Here is a 23,185-nt window from a genome sequence, read left to right as displayed (position 1 = left end):
AATACATACCCCTTCTCATCAGCTGGACTTGGCTGGCCCTCTTTCACTGGCTTCTGTGGTTTTTTCTCCTTCTTCTTCAGGTACTCCTTCAGTTTTTCTGCTCTATCAAGATACTCTGTACACTTTGCCCTGATACTTTGCTTGGCTTTATCACCCTGTGCTTCATCTATTGAAGGGAAACGAGAGAGATTTTTCCTTTAGTATTCTTTACAGACAGGTATAAACTCCTAGACATACTTTCCCAACAAGGAAAATCTATTTTGGAGGAGAGAGAAAAGATCATCTCTAGCTCGTCATAATCCATGATTATCAATCTTTTCTACTCCTTCCCCCAGCAGGGTTGGAGGCCAACAGTGAGTGTGAGTCAGAAAGAGTTCTGGGCAAGACACTAGGATATCTTAAGTTAATGTTAAATAATAAGAAGAAATTATTTAATATTCTGTGGGCTTCATACTCTTCCCTTACATTCTGTGCAGACAGCTGAAAGCTGCTTATCTCACACAAAACCAATTGTAAGACAAATATGAGTAAAGCAGTATCAACCATTTCCATCAACGTCTACATAAGCTTTATTTCAGAGTATAAAAAGTGACAGAAATCCCATATGAGTACCAACAGTAGAGTAATTTTACTAAAGGCCCCTGTGAGAGCTGTTTGAATAGGAGACTTCAGCAATGTACGCAGTGTATGGGATTAGCCCCACCTATCTTATATGTTATGATTCATTCTTAGTTTCACTTTAATGTGACAGAAAAACCTCAAAATTAAACAGGGAAGCTCAAAAGAAAATCCTAAATTATCCAACTGCTAAAATTTTTATTTAAAAAAAAAACCTAAGTTTGCCAGAAAGACACTTTTTCAATATCTTATTTCACATATGTTCAGCATTAGGTTTAAGATCCATGAAGGCAGGGGTCTTTATCCATTTCTTCCTCACTGCTGTATCCCAGTGCCTAGAACAGTAGCTGGCAGGTGGTAAACACTGAATACATATTTGGAAATACACAAAATGTCTCCCAACCTGTTTTTGTTTGTTTCTGTTTTGGCTGCACCGCACAGCATGTGGGATCTTAGTTTCCCCACGGATCGAACTCGCGCCCCCTGCAGTGGAAGTGTGGAGTCTTAACTTAACACTGGACCACCAGGAAAGTCCCCCAACCTATTTTTAAAACATCTACTTTCAAAGAGATGTTTAGAAAATGAGCAGGTCTAGATTACATAATCTGGGTACATAACCAGTAAAATGAAAACTTTTTCCACTGACTATATGGCATTTTAATATGTTTAGGTGTACAAAGTAATAACTATGACAGCTGTGCACATTTGTTGGCTGAGTACTTAAAAACTACTAAGAAGCTAGTGGGACTTTTTTGCAAATTGATGGTTTATAATTTTCTGGCATTGTACTTCAATTTTTATAATGAAATAGAATAATCTTTTCTTTTAGTGTTTTTAAATAAAAAAACAAATGATGACCTTACATTTAACTACATGGAGAAAATACTGTACAGCGTGTTGGTAGAGTTGAAGGGCTTCCTCATAGTTCCCAGCTTTGTCTTCCTGGGCTGCTTTGTTAGCAAGATCTATCGCTTTCTGTTTGAAGGGAGGCAAAACCATACCATCAAAATCAAAGCATAGCATACGTTTGAAATAAATAATCACGTTGAACGTTTTCTTTAAAAACAAAAGCAACCTTAAAATAAATCTATCTTTTTTTCCTAAATCACAACTGCATTGTATTATAAATTATAAGTTTATAAAATGCAAATTACATTTCTTCTATAGGTAAATGCTGTCTGAACACCCCTTTATCTAGTACCAATCACTGAGATTCTCACATAATTTTTCACTCAACAAAAGCAAGCTCAGGGCTAGTAAGGAATAATCAAGTAACATGAAAATTCAAGTTAAAAGCATTTATGGAAATTCTCAAAAATCAAATGTCTAAAGCATATGACAACAGTAAAATTTAAATGGGGTAAAACCCCTTCAGAAGTAATAGGGCAATGAAATACCAAGAGTCAGAAAAATACCCAAATCTTTTAACTCAGTAGTTAACTAAAAGGTTCACTGAGCAAAGACAAACCAGAGAGGTATTTTAAAAAAACAGAAACAAAACTTGAAAAGTTAAATTTTAAATAGCAAAAAGATGCCACACAGTATAAAAAGAATTGTTAAAATAATATTAAGCAATATTCGTAATAATATGGAAAAATGAATAATGGAAGATTTTAAAAAAGCATTATACAATTTTTACATGTAGCATGAGATCAAATATTTGAAACAACAGCAAACAAACAAATAAATTTTTTAAAAGCACAGAATAAAGATGGGAAGGAAATTTCACAGAGCTTATCTTTGATAAGACTCAATTTTTTTCATTTTCTACTTCTTCACATCTTCCAGAAATTCCATAATGGGCAACTTTTGTAGTATTTTTTTTAACTTTTTATTTTATATTGGAGTCGAGTTGATTAGCAATGCTGTGTTAGTTTCAGGTGTGCAGCAAAGTGATTCAGTTGTACATATACACGTATCTATTCTTTTTCAAGTTCTTTTCCCATTTACGTTGTTCCATAATATTGAGCAGAGTTCCCTGTGCTATACAGTAGGTCCTGGTTGGTCATCCATTTTATTTTACTTTAGTAAAACTTATTTTATTTTTTAAATTTTGGCTGCGTTGGGTCTTTGTTGCTGCACGCAGGCTTTCTCTAGTTGCGGCGAGTGGGGGCTGCTCTGTGTTGCAGTGCGCGGGCTTCTCACTGCGGTGACTTCTCTTGTTGCGGAGCATGGGCTCTAGGCTTGGGGGCTTCAGTAGTTGTGGTGCTTGGGGGCTTCAGTAGTTGTGGTGCGTGCGGGCTCAGTAGTTGTGGCTCATGGGCTCTAGAGCGCAGGCTCAGTAGTTGTGGCGCACGGGGCTTAGTTGCTCCGTGGCATGTGGGATCTTCCCAGACCAGGGCTGGAACCTGCGTCCCCTGCACTGGCAGGCGGATTCTTAAGCACTGCGCCACCAGGGAAGCCCAGATCCATTTTAAATTAAATACAGCAGTGTGGACATGTCATCCCAAACTTCCTAACTGTCCCTCTCCCACCCTCACAACCATAAGTTCATTCTCTAAGTCTGTGAGTCTGTTTCTGTTTTGTAAGTTCAAAAGTTGTAAATAACTTAAAAAAAAACACACACAACTACCAGAAATAGATCCATACAGCTACATCCAACTGAATTTTGACAAAGATATAGAAAGGCAAGTTAATGGCAGAAAGACAGGCTTTTAAAGAAATGGTTCCAAAGCAAATGAACATCCATAAGCCAAAAAAAAAAAAAAAAAGAGAGAGAGGGAGAACACCTCAAACTAAACCTTGTACTCTGTACAAAAATTAACTTGAAATGGATCATGGACTTAAATATAAAATGTAAAACTATAAAATCCTTAGAAAAAACAAAGAGTATCTTCACCATCTAGGGCTAGGCAAAGGGTTCTTAGACTTGACACCAAAAGCACAATATATAAAAAGAAAAAATAAAAACAGTATATTGGCATAAAAAAACACACACAGATCAATGGAACAGAAGAGCGAGCCCAGGAATAAACCAACACATATGCTCTCAATTAATTTACCACAAAGGAGCAAAGAACGTATGCTGGGGAAAGAACAGTCTCTTCAATAAATGATGCTGGGAAAACTGGACAGCCAAATGCAAAAGAATGAAAATGAATACTATCTTATACAATACACAAAAATAACTCAAAATGGATTAAAGATTTGAACATAGACCTGAAACCATAAAACTCCTAGAAGAAAACATAGATGATAAGCTCCTTGACGTTGGTCTTGGTGATAATTTTTTGGATTTGATGCCACAAAGGCAACAAAAGCAAAAATAAGTGTGACTACATCAAACAAAAAAGCTTCTGCACAGCAAAGCAAGTAATCAACAGAATTAAAAGGTAACCTACTGAATGGGAGAAAATACTTGCAAATCATATATATCTGATAAGGGGTTAATATAAAAAAATATAAAATACTCATACAAATCAAGAAAAAACCAAAACAATTTGATCAAAAAATGGGCAGTGGATCTGAATAAACATTTTTCCAAAGAAGACACACAGATGGCCAACAGGTACATGAAAAGGTGCTCAACATCATTAATCATCAGGGAAATGCAGATCAAAACAACAATGCGCTATCACCTCACACCCATCAGAATGGCTATTATCAAAGAGATAAGAAACAAAAAGTGTTGGTGAGGATGTAGAGAACAGGGAACTCTAGTGTACTGTTGATGGAAGTATAAATTGGTGCAGTTACTATGGAAAATAGTACGGAGGTTCCTCAAAAAATTAAAAACAGAACTACCATATGATCCAGCAATTCCACTCCTGGGTATTTATCTGAAGAAAATGAAAATATTAACTTGAAAAGATATGTGCACCCCCATGTTCACTGCAGCATTATTTACAACAGCCAAGATATGGAAACAACCTAAGTGTCCACCAATGGATGACTGGATAAAGAAAAAAAATATATATCAAATATTATTCAGCCATAAAAAAGGAAATCTTGCCATTTGCAAAAACATGGATGGAACCTGAGGGCATTATGCTAAGTGAAATAAGTCAGACCGAGAAAGACAAATACCACATGATCTTACTTATATGGGGAATCTAAAAAAAAACCCCAAAAAACAAAAACAAGAAATGAGCTCACAGACAGAGGACAGACTGGTGGTTGCCAGAGGTGGGGGGTGGACGAAACGGGTGAAGGGGGTCCAAAGGTACAAACTTCCAGCATAAAGTAAATCAGTCATGGGGATGTCATGTGTAGCATGGTGACTATAATTAATAATACTCTATTACGTATTTTTGAAAGTTGCCACAAGAAAAAAATTTTGTGACCATGTATGGTGACAGATGTTAACCAGATGTACTGTGGTGATCACCTCACAATATAAACAAATATCGAACCATGTTGCACACCTGAAACTAATATAACGTTATATATCAATTACACCTCAAAGGAAAAAAAAATAATGATAAATTGGACCTCATCAAACTTAAAAATTTTGGGTCTGTAAAAGAGCCTGTTAAAAGGATGAAAAGACAAGCCAAAGAGTGGGAGAAATGTTTGCAAACCACATGTTTGGGAAAGGACTAGTACTTAGAATACAGAAAGAACTCTCAAAAATCAAGTTTAAAAACAACTGAAGTAGAAAATAAGCTAAAGACATAAATAGACATTTCACCAAAGAGGATATACAGATGGCAAATAAGCACATGAAAAGATGTTCAACATCACTAGCCGTTAGAGAAATGCAAATTAAAACCACAGTGAGATATCACTAAACACATACCAGACTGGCTTAAATTAAAAATAGTGACAATGCCAAATAGTGGTGAGGATACAGAGAACTGGATCACTTATACATTGCTGAGATGTAAAATGGTACAGTCACTCTGGGAAACAGGTTTGTTTTTTTTACAAATCTAAACATGCAACCACCACATGAATCAGCGACTGCACTCCTGGGCATTTATCTCAGAGAAATAAGACTACGTTCACACAAAAACTTGTACTTGAACATTCCAGATGCCCTTCATGGTTAAACCGTGGTACACCCAGACCAGGGAGTCCTACTCAGTGACAAAAAAGAATGAACTACTGATATACACAACTTGGATGAATCTTGAGGGAATTAAGCTAGGTGAAAAGAACCAATCCCAAAAGGTTACGTACTGCATGATTCCATTCACATAACCTCAAATGACAAAACCAGAGGTGAAGAACCGTTTAGTATTGTCAGGAGACAGGAATGCGGGGGGAAGAGAAAGGGAAGTAACTGTGGTTATAAAAGGGCAACGAGAGGGATCCTTTTGGAGAGAACTCTTCTGTTATCATGACTACGGCGGGGGATACAGGAATTAACTCGACGGAACTCTGTGTGCACAGACACACACACACACTTAAGACTGGGGAAATCTGAGTAAGACAGTAGAATATATCAATGTCAACATCCGGGTTGTGATACTGTACTACAGTTTTACAAGATGCTGACACTGGGGACAACTGGGTGAAGGGTACACAGGCCCCCTCTGTATTATTTCTCCCAACTGCATGTGAATCTACAATCATCTCAAAATAAAATTTTTATTAAGAAAACTATCTTTAATATTTTAAAATATGCACACACATACAAATTAAGAACAAGCATGGTTTACTGAAACATTCCACCTGGATTAATTTAGGTAGTAAAACTATTCAACAGAAATAAGAGCCAGTAGAAAAAAATAATCATGGTTATGCTATATTAAAAATAAGCATACAATTAAGATAAGAAATTATTCAAATAATCCAAAAACTAATCATATGTTGAAAATATTGTATTTTGAAGCAGTTGCTCATGGACTGCATAGAGATGGGATAAATGGGAGGAACAGGCCTTCCCTCTGCTGTGGCAGGAGGGAAGAAAAATAAACGGTGTGTCTCAGAACTGATAAAATGTAGCAGTACATGTTTCACAGTTCAAACAGCCTGAACTTCCAGCTAAATTTCCAAGTTTGGTAAACTCAGCAGGATATAAAGGGCGGAGTCACAGCACCTGGTCAACTGGTGGTTTGGTGTACCTGGTCTTATAAAAAAGCATCCAGAAGGCTCAGAGGCTAAGTCACGTAGCAGAAGTAAGTTCTTCCTTTTTCTGGCTATAATTTCCTTCTTATGCTGTTTTGAATTGCTGTGCCACTCACCTCTTCAGCTACGCACTCCCCTCATTTGCTGTCAGCCCTCTTTTAGGAACCAAAATGACATTTGTTAAAACTCGTACAGTCAGTATTTAATAATCTAGCTCCAAATATGGTACCAATCACTTTAAAGCAGCCTTTTCTCTGATGATGGATGCATCTGTATTTGCACTGTCCAATACGGGAGCATATGGCTTTTGAAACTTTTGGCTAATGTGACTGAAGAGTTTTAAGTTTTATTTAAGTAAAATTTAAATTGCCACATGTGACTACCATACTGGACAGCACATGTTAAACCTTTAATCAAAGATGATGATTGGAGGATATGCATCTGTTTTTCCCCTGATGAATGCTCCACTTCACCCTTGTTTCTATTAGCATTTTTCATTTGAAACAAAATTAACTGTGTCTTGCATGGTTTGGGAGTGCCAATTATTCTTTCAGAATATAATCCTGACCGTCTCCATCGCTACCACCCTAGCTCAATCCACTATCACATTTGTCAAACCTACCGCCTAGCCTCCTCCAAGCGGCCAGCCTGCTTCCACACTTGATACGGAAGTCCACACAGCACCAGTGAAGGGCACCCTTTGATGGCTTCCCACTGCAAACAATAAATCCCAAATGCTGGGTCGTGATCTACCTGGGCCCTGGCTCTGTCTGGGTCTCACCTGAAACCCTCTAGCCCCCCTTCACTCAGGCAGCCTGCGGACTAGGACCCCTCTGCCCACAACACTCTTCCCTGCTCCTTCCCCAGATGGATGCACAACGGTCTCATTTTCACTCACAGTTCACATGCCAAGTCCTCAGAGAGGCCCTCCCTAATCTCCTACTTCAAAGGCTGCACCCCACCCCTGATCTCAGCTCTCCCCTCACTCTGCACTTTTATCCCATTGCTGTGTTTATCATTATTCCCCTGTATACTCACTTATTGGCCATCTCCTTTAATATACAGGGAAGCTCCACAAGGAAGGGGACTTCCACCGCTGGCATGCAAACAGCCCTCCTTTAGCTATCCCTGACACTAAAACCCCCTTCAGCTTGCTTCTGTTTCTCTACTACCTTCAGAACCCAAATCTCACCAGAGCAGTCTCTACTCTTTCCAGTTCCTTTTTTTCTACTTACCCTTCAGCTGCCAATCTGGGCTTCTGTCCCTTATCTATCAAGGTTCTCTGTGATGCAGATCCAAAGCCCAGCTCTGTGTTCATCCTGATCTCTCGACAATATTCTACGACAGCATCACTTCCCTTCTGGAACACTGCCCTCTGCTGAGCTCCCAAGCACCACTTTCCCCGTTTTCCTCCCACCTCTGACAGCTCCTGCTCGGTTTCCTTTGCTGATTCTTCTTCTTGCACCTGACCCTGAAACATTAGGGTTCCTCAGGGCTTGGGCTTCTTTCTGTTTACTCCCTCCCTATGTGAGCTGTTCTCAATGATTGAAGCTGATTATCTTTAGGCTGATGATTCCCAAATTTATTCAATTTTAAAACACACCACTCTTCTGTTTAAAATCCTTCCAGTGGCTTGTTTCTGTGCATGTGGGTTTTGTTTTGTTTTGGTCTGTCCTCTCCCACTGGAGTGTAAGCTCCATGAAGAAAGGAGTCATGCCTGTTGTACTGGCTTTTTTATATTCTGGAGTCTTGCAAAGAGGCTGGCACAAGATTAACTGAATCTCAGGATCAGCCAGGATCCAGTCATCAATATGGAGGCACAAAGGCTGGGAACACCTGGGACTGTCCTTTTCAGATTAGGAGACCATGATGTGTCCATGCTAGAAAACCCTGGGAAACTGGGTAAATGCCAGACCCACCCATCTCAGGAGGAAACATGTCTCAGCCCCCGTCTTTCAAGGCTGATTCTTTCCCTGGTGCTCTGGAGCCCATTCCTACCTTCCTCCTCAGACATTTAGTCCCCTCAATTATATCAACTCAACTGTTCTCCCCAACCTAACCTTTCCCTTTTTTGGGGAGCATTCCTTAGCATAAAAATGTATGCAAGTCCTATCTTAGGCTCATAGCTACAAAACACCAACAGAAACACACCAGCTCTCCCCAATTCTAAGGTTCCCATGTAGCTACCATCTTATTCAATACTTACCTCTTCACATCCACAGCAAAGTCCCAAAGAGAACCCGAAGTTCATCTCGGTTTCTTGATTCCTCCCACGGCAATGCTTCCTGCTCCCTGACTGCCAGATCTCTCACTTATCTAGTTATGGGTAACTACGTGAGCACTTAGCCCTCGTAAGAGACACCTCACATGGCCTCCTTTGGCCATCAAGGCACCATCCTCTCCAGGTTTTACTCTTGGCTATGTCACAATTCTTTTTCAGGCTCCCTTTTCTCTCTCCTTAAACGCTGATATTCTACTGGGTCTGTACCTTGGTCCTTGTCTTTCCTCATTCTATAAACTTTCCAAGATGGCCACACCTCTGCTACCAACCGTATGCTGCTAACTCCCAAATCCTTATTCCCAGCCTAGCCTAAGTTCTAGACATACGTACCCAGCTGCTCAATGGACAGTTCTACCTGACTGTCCCCACAAGCATTTCAAGCCCCAGAAGTTCAGGACCACCCTGGCCCCAAATATGCCCCCTCTTCTTGTAATCCCCATGTCAAGCTGTGCCCTGTACACACACAATGGTTTCATTCTAAAACAAAAACTTGAGCTTACTGGCTTCTCTGACTCCCCATCTACAGCAGGATGGGGACCAATCACCTCTGTGCAGCACACACTGCTCCTTGTCATGTGGCTTAACTAGGCTCGACCTCTCACCTGGCACACTCCGTTCCCGTCACACCAAACTACAGGGACAACCCGGATGGCTCAGACTTCGTACCTTTGTGTACAGTGTGCTCTCCACCTGGAATACCCTATCCCACTGTCTCCCTGTAAAACTCCAGCTTCTCCAACACTCAGCACAGTCATTGTGGTCCTCCAGCTGCAAAGTCCCCCCCAGCACCCCCAGGAGGCCTAGCCTATGCTTCCTCTAAATTCCCACTGCCCTTCGTACATCCTTCCAAAGGTCACGAAGTGTCCTAGTAGTCCCTTTATATGTCTGATGTTTTCACATCAGAATATAAGCCCTTGGAAATCAAGGATGATACATTTCTTTTATGATTCCCCAACATGTAGCAAAATGCATGGCATAGTAGACTCTCAGAAAAGTAAATATTCAGGACTGAGTAAACTTTGAGTTCTATACACAATGAACTTGCAGTTTCTCCCAACCCTCTCCAAGGTTTGTTACACTTCTAGGCTGAGGCATATGTTGTTTTTCTCTGCTTGGAATGCATCCCACTTTCTTGTCCAAGAAGGCATGACTTCATAGTGAAAAAGCACAAACTTATAAGCAGAAAGCCCTGGATTCAAAACTAATCCAAGTCTTCAATACTAATTAACTGTATGTCTCTGGGCAAATCATAAACTTAATAAGCTTTGGTTTCTTATACTGTGAAACTGGAGTAATACCTTGAAGAGTTGTTTTGAGGACTAAATGAGATCACATCAAACACCAGGCAGACAATTAGTGTCAGTACCTTTCACTCTTATCTAAGCTCACATCATCTTCTCTGTGGAACATTTCTCATTTATCCTTGATGAGTTACACAAGCCCTTCCTTTCTGCCCTCCCACACTAACCTTTAATTCTATTATAGCATTACTGCATTATTTTATTTTGATTTTTAATTATCTGCATTCCTCCATTTAATTATAAGCATCTGGCTATGGGGATTTTTGCCTTGTTCAGTGGGAAAGTTATTCGTTAGTTGAATATTCTTCATCCAAATTTCCTACATTAGAAGGTGGAAAAGCTTGAATGAGAAAGCACACCTGTGACCCAACCACTGATAAAAGTATAACTCATTATCTCTCCCTCTGTTTAACACTATCAATTATGCCTTTAATATGGGTCAATCTCGAGCTGATTCACTGAAGAACATACACAATTCAATTCAAATATGATGCAAAGGATTACAGAATGAAACTGCAAATGTTTCAAAATTTAAAAATCAGTAAATAGATGAAAATTATATTGTAGAATGCCCAAATCACATGCAAACTCTTGACAAATGAAAAGTTGGTGTACTATGCATAAAACAGATGAGCAACAAGGATATATTGTATAGAACAGGAAATTACAGCCATTATCTTGTATTAACTTTTAATGGAGTATAATCTGTAGAAATACTGAATCACTACGCTGTACACCTGAAACTAATATAATACTGTAAATCAATAAAACTTCAATAAAAACGTTTTTAAAAGATGGTCGAATAAAACTATGCAGTTAACTGACAAACCAACAAGGATGAAGACAAGATAGGCACTTCAAAAGAAATCACCTTTGATCCTCAAAGGAACAATAGTTTTATCAAATGACCAATACTTTTTCCAAGTACATTTACCAAAAAGACCCCTTCTGAATGGTGCTACAAAAACACTAATGTTAAGTGAAGATTGTTGCGTCTTAGTTTAATGAAATCTTGTTGGAAAAAATACACATAAATCAACACATGACTTATTCTTTATTCTAAGAAATAAGTCACGTTGCAATTATATTTTGTGAAAGACATAAAACATTTATTTTCATAATCTTTTGGGTCGATTTTCATGATAAAAGTCCCAAGCAAGTGCCCCACCTCCTTTTTGGTGAAAATTTGATCTCGATTTGAATCAGTCTACTTTCAGTGATTTTTCTTCAGGATCAATTATCCTGGGCTAAGTAGATTCTCTATTAATTATCCCAGGTGCCTGTACCAGGCACTCAACAAAAGCCTTTTCAACTGCAAGATCAAGACAAAGATTCAATATAGGGATTCACGCTACTCTTTTGTCCCAAACTTGACTAGTGCACTGGAGCTCTCGAGGTTAAGTCACATTCTAAACTCCACTGAAGCCCCAGGTCCATTCCAGGGATGGGAGCCACTGTTTCAAACATTTCTCATCTCAATGAATTCCATTCCACAGAGGTCTAACAATTAAGTCTAAAGTATCAGGATTACATGCTTTATGAACAAAACACTGACCTCACTGCGGTAGGGGTGGGAAAGAAGTCACAAAGGAGTTTAAGAAAACTCCATGATCTTATTTATATACTATATTTTGGGAGCCATTAGCGTGCACCTGAACGTATAGCTCAATGAATTCACGGATTCCTCAGATTCTGAGACTGTGCTCACATTTCTATTCACCTGACAGCTCGAAAAGAAAGGCTTTGCTACACCAGCTTGAGGAACTAGGAGAGAACTCGAACCACCCTATTTTCAACTGGTCCAGCGTAATGCACTGGATACATTATGTTCCTTCCTCTCTCCCTTACACTGACTGCAGCGTTCGTGCCTCTGTTCAAAGCTCTGCCCAGCTCGGTTCAAACTCGGCTGGTTTGAAAAGGAAAAAACAAAAACAAAAGCCTCAACAAAAGTCAAAAGTCCCACAAAGCCAGTGGGCTTGGGAAACCCCGGAAGCAGGCGGAAAGCGTCCGACTCTCCCACCTGCCTCTGGGCCGGCGCGCCGCCGCTTCCTCCCTCTTCCCCGCCCCCCACTTCCCACCCCACGCCCAGCGCCTCCCCTTGGCTTGGGCTCTCCAGGGGGCGGGAGGATGGCGATACCTGGAGGTTGGTCGAGGTGGATGCCATGGCGGAGATACGAGGCGGTTCCTCGAGGAGGAACGGGGGGCAGAGGAAACCTACAGTGGCAACGTCGAGTCGAGCCCGGAGCTGCCCCAAACGTGCGCAGGCCGGCGGCTCTTGGACCTCAAGCGGCGGCCTCCTCTCCGGAACTTGTTCCAAAACAACACTGCGCTCCAACAGCCGGCGGATCCCCCCCCACCCCGCTTCACAAGACTTCCGCAACCCCGAACCCCTCTGGGCTCTCGTCCGGCCTCCAGCCTCAGTACTTCCGCTTTCGTCATCACCACGCGCGCCACCCAGTCCCGAACTAAACCCGTCGAGGCCTGGCGGAAGTCAGGCTGCGCGCAGGCGCACTGTGGCTCCGACCTAGGGGCACTGGGACCGCACGGGGATGAGAACTGATCCCTTTTCTTCCTTCTACGGATGTCAGCCTTTGAGATGATTTATTGGTTCTGGCTTCTTTCACTTGACGGAGCATGGAGAGTGCGCTGTCAATCTATGGCTTTTGTGTGAAAAAAGGTATCCCGTCTCCAAGACCCACTGGTTGGTGACTTTGGGTCCGTTACGATTTACTCCTGTGTAAAGTGGAGGTAATTAAAGTACCTATCTCAGGGTTGTGGAGAATGCTAGTGCTGCGCGGTTAGGCGCATTGCACAATGATAAGTGAACAGGAAGGTCTCAGTACGCCTTAGCGCTTGTACGCCTTAGCGCAATAACAAGCTCTACACTTGTACACTTCATCCCGCAAGCATTTTCCAGTGGTTATTGTCATGGCTCTAGGAAGCCCCGAGAATTTCAATAAAAGTTATGTATGGCGCTGCCCTCAAGGAGCTTACGGCAGTCTGGTGGGGATGCAGGCTTCTGAACACAAGTCTTGTGAAACTGTTAGATCAGATATTATTTATTCCAGTTAACGTTACAGGGAAGGTTAATGGCTTGAGCAGGTGAGTGCTTTATGCGAGACCACAGATGTCAGGGATTACTGGCAGAACTAAAATAAGACCTTTTTCCAGCATTCTGTTGTTTGCGGGCACAGTCCTCATTTTTTTCTTCCTTTCATTTAGTTTAGCTTCTCAAAGGAAAGCGAAATAGATGTTCAATCACTCCAAAGTTTTATTTCCCACTCATTCCCTAATTCTTTCCAAACATCTGGTGTCTTCTAAATAAAGAACTTCCCTCCCTCGCTTCTTACTTAGTATCGTCAACTACCCAGTTCTTGCAATCTCTTCCGGATAGTGTCCTAATGTCCTTTCTCTAACCTCTTCACTTTCTCCCCTTCTTACTCTTAAGGGCAGAATTTCCTCAAGAGTCTGACATCCTCTTCTTTCTCACTACTCAAGCTATGCTCATCTTATCCCCTTCCTGGGCTCCAGGTAGCAATAAAATAGAAATGGCTTCAAATTTAAATCTCTAGGCCTGCCCTGTCCTCTGCCCAGCATTTATAGCTACCTCCCAGAGAGCTCCAAAAAACCATAGGGTTTTCCCACAAGAAAAATTCAACACGTTAAAAGCCAAATTAATTATCTTATACCCCAAACTTCCTTCTCTGATCTCTCCTCAGAATAATATATCACCAAATCTCCATCATGCAGGCTCAAAGCTAAAGCCTTCTCTCTGCCTGCGTCTATCAGTTCTCCTTCCTTCCCACACTGTCCCCTTCCAGTTACTGATAAAATACTATAGGGACTCCAGCCCTTAGAACATCAGCACATAATAGACATTTAATAAATATTAAACTATTTAATGGAACTGCTTAAAATAAGTCGCTGGTTCCTTAATGACTTTCAAGCTTGATTTTGCCTGAAGATACAACCAGATTCCAATTTACCTTTCAATTCAATCCCTAAATGTTTACTGAACACCCACTGAAGACAAGTCTACTGGGCATTAGGAACCTACAAAGGCAAATAAGGTGTGGTCTTTGCCATTTAGGATTTTACAATTTAGTGGAAGGCAAGACATGTAATAGTGAAAAGAGAATTCATTTGAGTACCACAGTTGAGTACCACCATGTGCCAGGCTGTTTTAGGTGCTGGATATGAGCCAAACAGTCAAAACTTCCTCTTTTATCACCAATACAGTAATAAGTCCTGTTGATACCATGTGCTCCCTGATATGCAATGAGGAGAGTGTCACCTGTGGTATTTTTAAAAATCTATAACCTCAGTCTCATCATGAGAAAGTACCATATAAATACAAATTGAGGTGTTTTTTTTTTAACTTCTACAAAATACCTAACTAGTGCACTTCAAAAATGTCAAAGTCATGAAAAAACAAGGAAAGACTGAGAAACTTGTCACAGATTGCAGGAGCCTGACAACTAAATGCAATATGGGATTCTGGACTGGATCCTGGAACAGAACAAGACAGTGGAAAAACTGATAAAACCTGAATAAAGTCTGTATTTTAGCTAATAGTATTATACCGGTGCTAATTTCTTAGTTTTGATAAGTATACCATAGTTATTTAAGATGTTAACAGTAGGGGATGTTGGGTGAAGCATATATGGGAATCCTCTATATCTTTGCAACTCTTTTGTAAATATTATTTTAAAATAACATCCTTCTTTAAAAAGTCCTGTTCTTTGGGAGCTTACCTTCTAATGGAATAGAAACTTTTTACCTTTTACATGTGTGAGAGAAATAGAAAACATATATTGGTCTCTGCCCCTGGTTCCTGGCACAGAGCTCCTGAACCCTTGGAATTTCCTGGGTGATCGAAATGTCTTTTGTTCTAATGAGGTGACCCTGGGTGGGCTCCTGGATGAGGACTGATCACCACAAAGTCCAAGCCATGATTAGAAACTTGGAATTTTCGGCCCCCCACCTCCATCCTCTTGAGAAGGCAGAAGGGCTGAAAATGGAGTTAATGATTGATCATGCCTATATGATGTGATGAATCCTCCATAAAAACCCCCTAAGTATGAGGTTCAGGGAGCTTCTGGGTTGGTGAACGTAGAGGTGCTGGGAGAGTGATGGGCTCTGAGCAGGCCTGAAAGCTCCTCACCACTTCCCAAATACCTTGCCCTATGCGTCTCTTCTATCTGGATGTTCAACTGTATCCTTTATCATAACCTTTTATAATAAACCGGTAAGAGCAAGTAAAATGTTTTTCTGAGTTCTGTGAGCTGCTCTAGCAAATTAATTGAACCTGAGGAGGGGGTCATCGTAACCTCCGATCTATAGCCAGTCGGTCAGAAGCACCGCCAGCATCCCTGTTTTGTGACTGGCATCCGAGGAGTGTGTGTGTGTGTGTGTGTGTGTGTGTGTGTGTGTGTGCGTGTGTGTGTGGCAGTCTTGTGGGACGGAGCCCTTAACTTGTGGGATCTGACACTATCTCCAGGTAGTGTCAGAATTGAATCAAATTGCAAAACACCCAGCTGGTGTCGCAGAGAATTGCTTGGTGTGAGGAAAAGCCTTCGAGTATTTGGTGACCAGAAGTATCAGAAGTGAAGTACGGCATGTGTAGGTATAAAAGACAGGCAGGAAAGAAAGACCTGGCAGGGAAGAACTGAGTTTTTCCAGTGCAACATGTTTAAATACGTAAATGTAAAAATGTTATATTCTCAATGGTTTACAAAGTATTTTCACATATATTTTCTCATTTCCTAATTCTGTGAAGTAGATCTTAAGTATCTCATTTTTACAGATGTGGAAACCAAGCCTGAGAGAGAGAGAAGTTCCCCAATCCGTGCAGCTCTTAATTGGCAGAGTTGGAGTTTGAACCAAGGGAACCTGACTTCGGGTCCAGTATCAGAAGATGAACGGTGACAAGTGCTGAAACGGAGGCAGGTCACACCGTGGGGCCACAGAAGGGAGAATGCTGAACCTGGAAGGAGTGCTTAGGAATTTCTTAGGGAAGGTATCAGTTAAACTGAATCTTCAGATCTTAAAACTGATTTTGACAGAGGCTAGGCCGTTTCAGGCAGAGGAAAAGCATGAATAAAGGCACGGAAGGGTGAAGTACATGACGTGTTTGAGGGATGGCTGGAATGTAGGGAGCCAGGGGAGCTGCGGGGAAGGAGTGGCCGAAGAGGAAGCTAAAAAGGCACCCGTGGGCACTGCCAGGTGTTCAAGGCTTTGGAGATAAGGAGTCTGGACTTTGTAGGGAGTAAGGATTCATTGAAAAGTCCCCCCACCCCCTTTGTCCCTCCTTCCCTCCCTGCCTAACTTTGTTCCTTTTAGAAGAAAGTAGCTAGTAGAGTCCTAACTTGGTCAGATACAAGTTTCCCCTGCTCTCCAAAGAGTATTCCTATGAAAGCTTCATAAGCCGACACGGCGTAAAGCAAAGAAACCATCACCTTAGAGCACATCTTGCTAACAGACGCAGAGAATAAATCGAGATAAAGCACAGGGGCTGACAGACACAGTTCAAAGCGATGGCGGCTCGATGCTGATATGCTGAGTGTAGTTCCGGGGAAGGAGTTTGGCGGGGCCACTCTCCGTGGTGGTAGCTCTGTAACTCACTGCGAAACAAACACTGAACTATATTTCTTCCTGATTTTTCCGTAAAAGCAAAAATCCTCTTCAGATTTCTTTCAGTTAGCAAAAACAGGTACTAAGTCAGGTCTTTCGTAAAAGCGAAGTGACACAAAGCAAATTTTCAAAACGTGGGGGAGACCTGTATTGGTTTTAGGAAGATGAATCTCGCGGTTGTTTTTGTAGGAGGGACCAGGGAGAGAGAGGAGGCAGGAAGGTCAAGCAGGAGGCTACTGCGACAGTCTCACCTTTTAGAAAACAGAGTCTGCAGAGCCAAACGGCATATTCCCCATGCCTGAAGCACAGGTGCAATTTGGGCTTTAATTAATACGTCCTCCTTCCCTCAATTGCTTTCACCAATTCAACCTATTAAAATCATACCTATTCTTTTAGTGCCTGTTCCAATGTCACTTGCTCAAGACACCTTCAAAACCTCTCTGAACTCATAGCACTTTGGGACCTTGAATTGTCCTGAGATAATGCAGGCTAAGTGCCTAATACGGTGCCTGGAGCGTAACAGATACTCAGAAATTGTTAGCCTCGCCCGCATAGTGTTCCTTCTCTCTAGGCTGTAAGGTCACCAAGGCCTAAGACTTCATCTTATTCATTTTTATAACCCCTTCCCCCCACCCCATGCCCTCACTCCCCACATATACACACAGAGTATGTGCTTAAGGAGCCAAGGTGTGTTAAACAAAATGAAGTCTCTTTGTGAATGATCATTGGCTGGTAGGTGGCATCTGTGGACTCATCTTTCCACAGGGTCTCACATCCAGCCCATCCAGGACCAAATCCATCTCAGACCATCTTAAAGGAAATGCTGATTTCCTTTAAGGAATATTGAAGGCCTCACAGCATGAGTGGGCAACTGCTCATGTCCACTCAGGAGTCAGGTCTCTGCTTGTTGTGTCACCAGCTCCCTCCCTGACCTGGGACATAGCAGTAAGGAAGACAAAGCACTGACAGGGCTGATCATGTGAAGGAAGTGACTCATTGGGGATCTCAGGCAGAAAACCTGTTCTCCACATCAGGCAGCATACCTTTCTGAATGTGCTGGTCACCGGGAGGCTCAGCCCTTTCCCACTTGTTGCTGTTCCTTTTATTCATATGAAGCTACAGAGAGTCCCGGATTGATAGGTGGGTGTGGGAACTGACCCATCAACATCAGTCAGCCCTGTGAGGATGGGCGTATGGACTGAGGCATCCATTCTTCATTGTGGATTATCTAAGGTGAATATGCTCTAAGGCATCAGCTCAGAAGAAAAGGTGAGGTGCCTGCCCTCTAGAAGTTTGCAAGCTAAGTCATCATTCCCCAGACTGTGGGTCCTTAGACCACAGATAATGTACTTATATACCAAGAGTGGATTTCAAACACTTACCCCACTCCTGCTCAACCCAAGTCTCTTCCTGAACATTTTCTCCAAGAATGTCTCCTTTGCTCTTGTGCTGGATTCAGTATTCAAGTGATTTTGGCTGATAGTGTTCTAATTGTTGAAGGAAGGTGGAAAATATTTGATCTCTTCTCAAAACTCCCTTTTCCCTCTCAGAGTATGAGCTATATTTTTTTCAGCTTTCTCCCTCTCTCAAATTCCAATTAATTGATCTTTACCAATAGAATAGGAAACAGCATTTTATAGCCTTAGATATACTCTCTGATATATTTACAGATAAAATGACTTGCTTCGTAAAAATGCAGTGTAGCGGTGGGTAGGTTGAGAGAGAGAGAGGGGGAGGGAGAGTGTGTGTGCGTGTGTTATGTGTGAAACAAGAGGTGGTTTGTTGACCGTTGTAGCTGTGAATAAGTGCAGAGTGTGAGGGGGTGTTCACTGGACCAATTTCTCTGCTTTTCTGTATATTTAAAATTCTCCACAAGAGATTTTTTAAAAATTGCATTTCACATTTGTGTCGAACTCCTATTTAAATTCTTTGTCCAATTTTCTACTGTAGTGTGCATCTTTTCATCTTTCTCTTACTGATTTATTAGTCTTTTGTATATTAAGGAATTTCCTCTTTTGTGATATGTGTTGCAAATATTTTCCCATTTTATTCTTTCAGTTATTACCTGTTTTTGGTATGAGAATGTAAGTTTCAATATAGTCACCTTTATCATTCTTTTTCTTTTTGCTATGTTTAGAAAAACCTTACTCATTACTAAGTTATCTGAAACCACAGTACAACTGTGTGTTCTTCACGTTGTACTTTCAAGGTTTCATTGTTTCATTTAAATCTTTGACCTCTCTGGAATTTATCTTGGTGTAACAATTAAGCTCAGGGTCTAGTTTTGTTGTTTTACTTTTATTTATTCCACATGGGTGGTCAGTTCCCCCAGGGTTATTTACTGAACATCCTTCTTTTCTCTACTCATTTGAATGGCTACCTTTATCATATACCAATTTCTCACAAGGATTTGTTTGTCTGAAATCTTGATTTTTTAAAATATTCCTTTTCACCGCCTATTCTTATGCCAGCTAAACTGTTTTTATGACAGTAGCTTTGTAATACAGTATCTTGTGGAGCTGCCTGCCTGATTCACTCTAAGCAGAATGGAAAACTAGCCAAGGGCTCAGGCTCTGATGCTAGAAGGCTTGGTTCAGATCTTGGCTCCAGCAAGTGTCAGGCAATTACTTAGTCTCTCTAAGCTGCTATTTTTGCATCTATAAAATGTGGAAATAATACTACCTGTCTAATGGGGGAATTAAACGAAACCAGCATATGGCAGAACTGGGCTTGGAACATGGTTAACACCCACTAAATGTTAGCTATCAATAATTTTCTAGATAGTTAAGATTTTCTCATATTTACTTTTCCAGGTTAACTTTAGTATCATTTTGTCAAGGTCCGCCTAAAAAGCTTATTGATTTTGTAACTGAATTGATAGATTAGTTTAAGGCAGATGGGGATCTTTAAAATATTGAATTTCCTTCAGGTTTCAAAAACATGTGATGTCTTTTTTGTCTTCTTGTATGCTTCTTAGTAAAGTTTCATTTTTTTTCTTCAGATAGTTTCTGAACATTTCTTTTAGGCTTATTTCTAGGTATTTTATTGTGCTATTGTTGCCATCATAAGTAGTGTATTTTCTTCTCATATTTTCTAGCTGGTTATGGTTTATAAGTAGGAAACCATGGGATTATATGTAGGTTAAATTGCCAGACATGTTGTTTCTAATAGATTATCAATATATTCTCTTGGAGTTTCTAGGTAAACAATGACAGCATCTGCAAATAGCCATATCTTTGCCTCTTTCCCATACAATGTTGAAAGTGTCAAGAGTAGTCATCCTTGACTTTTTCCTAACTTTAAAGGAAATGCTAGTAGTGCTTCATAAATAATCATTTTAAAATGTTATTGTGTAAGTTTTCTATTGCTGTGTAACAAATTATCACAAACTCAGCAGCTTAAAACAACACATTTTTATTATGTCACACTTTCTATAGGTCAGAAGTCCAGGAATGTCCTAGCTGGGCTTTTGCTCTGGGTCTCACAAGGCTGAAATTGAGATGTAACCTGGGCTGTGTTCTCATCTGGAAGCTCAGCTAGGGAAGGATCTACTACTTTGAAGCTCCCTGAAGTTGTTGGCAGAATTCACGATAGCTCACTTCATCAAATCCAGGAACACACACACACACACACACACACGAGTCTCGGCTGCTTCAAGTCTCTGACTCCAGGGAAGGCTCAGACCCTCTTTTAGAAATTTTTTGTTTTGGCCTGTGAGGCTCTTCGATGCGGCACGCAGGCTTCTCTAGTTGTGGTGCGCGGGCTTAATTGCCCCCAGGCATGTGGGATCTTAGTTTGGGATCTTAGTTCCCCCACCAGGGATCAAACCCTTGTCCCCTGCATTGGAAGGCGGATTCTTAACTCCTGCACCACCTGGGAAGTCCCTCAGACCCTTTTTTAAAGGGCTTTCCTGATTAAGTCAGAACCACCCAGGATAACCTTCCTTTTGATTAACTCCAAGTCAACTTAGTAGGACCTTCATTACATCTGCAAAATCCCTTCACCTTTGCCATATTCTGTTGGTTTGAAGGAAGTCACAGTTTCTGTCTGTACTCAAGGGGAGGGGATTATACAAGGCTATGACTCATTGGGTGTCCCTTAGAGTATGTCCACCACAGTAATATTTTACAAGACATCTCTATAAGGGAGATAGGAAAAATTAATATTTTAACATAAGAGAAATACGTAAGATTTCATATTATAAATACTATATAGAATTTTTGTTGGTTATCTATCTAATTTATGTTTTACAGGACTTTGATAAGTGTTACATTCATTAAAATAGGCAATTAGAAAAATGGAGTGACTGACAGAAAGAAAAATACTGTATTTTATCACATATATGGAATCTAAAAAATAGAACAAATGAATGAATATAATAAAACAGAAGCAGACTCATAGATATAGAGAACAAACTAGTAGTTATTAGTGGGAAGACGGAAGGGGGAGGGGCAAGGTGGGGAAGGGGATTAAGAGGTACAAATTACTACATATAAAATAAATAAACTACCAGGATACATTGTACAGCACAGGGAATATGGTCAATATTTTATAATAACTTTAAATAGAGTGTAATCTATAAAATTTTTGAGTCACTATGTTGTACATCTGAAACTAATATAATACTGTAAATCAACTATATCTCAACTAAAAAGAAAAAAAGTGGAGTGACTAAAGACAGAAGCATATAAATAAAGGTTTCATGAAATATCGCTGGCTTGGAAAATTGTATGGAGTAGAGCATTTGGTTTAGAAAGAGGAATCACCTCTTCGTACCTTACAGAGATGCTGACCAATACATATTCTAACAGTAAAATTGGTTTAGCTGTAGAAGCTCTTATTGTCCACTGAGAGCTCCTTCTCCAGAATGACTCGTTCCTGTTGTCTTTTGAGCAGGCAAAGTCTCCCAAGATTGCTACCACCAAATCAACAGAGATCAGGGGTGAGATTGTGGGGATGGAATCATTTTTAGTTCAAAAATAAACCTCCATGTACTTCTCATGGACTAGTTTTAGGAGAAGGATTTAGGAGAGTTCAGGTTCCATTTCTAATAACACCCAGCATGGGATAGCATGATCTCCCAAATAACAACATTAACAACATCAAGTAATGACTGTCTAGATTAGCAAAGGAATTTCGCCTATTGTTATCTAAGCCAACATTTTCCCAAGAATTACAGTCTAATTTAGTTGTTCATTGTCCCATTTGATTGGTAAATTAAGTCAACCCTACAACAAGATTAAGCAGAAAGAAAATGAATACACTATAAGAGTAGCAACTATGTGTTTTACAGGAGAGGGCTCAAATATGATGTCTGTTTAGTAGTGTTTTTTTTCTTCTTCTGAAAATAGTGTAATGCTCTCTTCACTCCTTTATAAACTCATTATTATCAACTTTATCAAATCTGTTGAGACCTTAAGGTTTGTTTCCATCTTCCTTTTCAAAGTGTGTAGACTTACATCTGCAGACATTTTCAAAGAGATATCATTGTGTCAGAAAAAAAGAATTGGTTGTGGTTTTGTGTATGTGTCATGATTTAATTACTAGCTAAACAGTAAGTGGCACTATGGTAAATTTCTGAGTAATGATGAGAGTAATACTCTGGGTAGAGGGGGGTGTTGAGGCAGGATTGGGGACCCCTGAGTAAAAGGTCAACCTGACCACTGTAAGACAAAATAAGCTGGCAACTTTCTTCTTCGTGATTTATCTGTAATTAAAAACAGATTTGAAAAGGATACATTTCAATGGTGAAATGAAAAACCAAGAATCACCAAACCTAAAAATGTTTTATTGGCAGCTTCTGTTTCAACGCACCTTGAGGTCAATATTTTAACTAGATAAGACATTTAATACTCCTGTTTCTATTCTGTTTGTAATTGTGTTGGTCTTTGGAATTAAAGCATGTGGGATGGAATTCTTATTTATATGTGTAAATAAATGTAAACCCTGGGACTTTAAGAGGAAACAATAGAATTGGTGACGTACCTATGCTTGAACCAATAGTACTTTTCAATCACTCAACCAACTGGTACTGATTGAGCTCCTATTAGGTAGTCAGACCTGAATCTGATGTTTCAATGAATCCAGATGAGAAGTCAAACATGACCCTTTCTCCCCGAAACTTCTAATATAGTTGGAAAATCAGAGCAGTTACAATCAGAAAGCCGTCTTCACGGGGCAAAATGAATACTAAATACAATGTAGACCTTATGAGTGAAAAAAAAGTGGTGAGAAATGTTGACTGCTGTGATCATAGAAAAGGTTGAGTCTAAACTGTGCCTAGAGAGGACACTTTAGAAGCAACGAAGGAATTTACATTTGTTCATAAAAAACACTCTGT

General features: G+C 40.4%; 1 protein-coding gene across 1 annotated transcript in view; it reads right to left on the bottom strand.

The window, feature by feature from the left end:
- The window catches only part of VPS4B (vacuolar protein sorting 4 homolog B), a 30,850-nt gene extending 18,214 nt beyond the window's left edge, over window positions 1-12,636 (bottom strand). The window contains exons 1-3 of the mRNA XM_007192012.2: window positions 12,350-12,636; window positions 1,482-1,593; window positions 10-166 (exon numbers count right to left, since the gene is read on the bottom strand). Of these exons, the coding sequence (XP_007192074.1) occupies window positions 10-166; window positions 1,482-1,593; window positions 12,350-12,376 (296 nt within the window). The 5' untranslated portion in view covers window positions 12,377-12,636. The remainder of the gene's footprint in view (window positions 1-9; window positions 167-1,481; window positions 1,594-12,349) is intronic.
- Window positions 12,637-23,185: the final 10,549 nt, after the last annotated feature.

This window comes from Balaenoptera acutorostrata, chromosome 13, assembly GCF_949987535.1.
Source record: "Balaenoptera acutorostrata chromosome 13, mBalAcu1.1, whole genome shotgun sequence".
Taxonomy (NCBI): domain Eukaryota; kingdom Metazoa; phylum Chordata; class Mammalia; order Artiodactyla; family Balaenopteridae; genus Balaenoptera; species Balaenoptera acutorostrata.
Note: the sequence above shows the minus strand (reverse complement) of the source record. Positions and strands in the feature narration are given on the sequence as shown.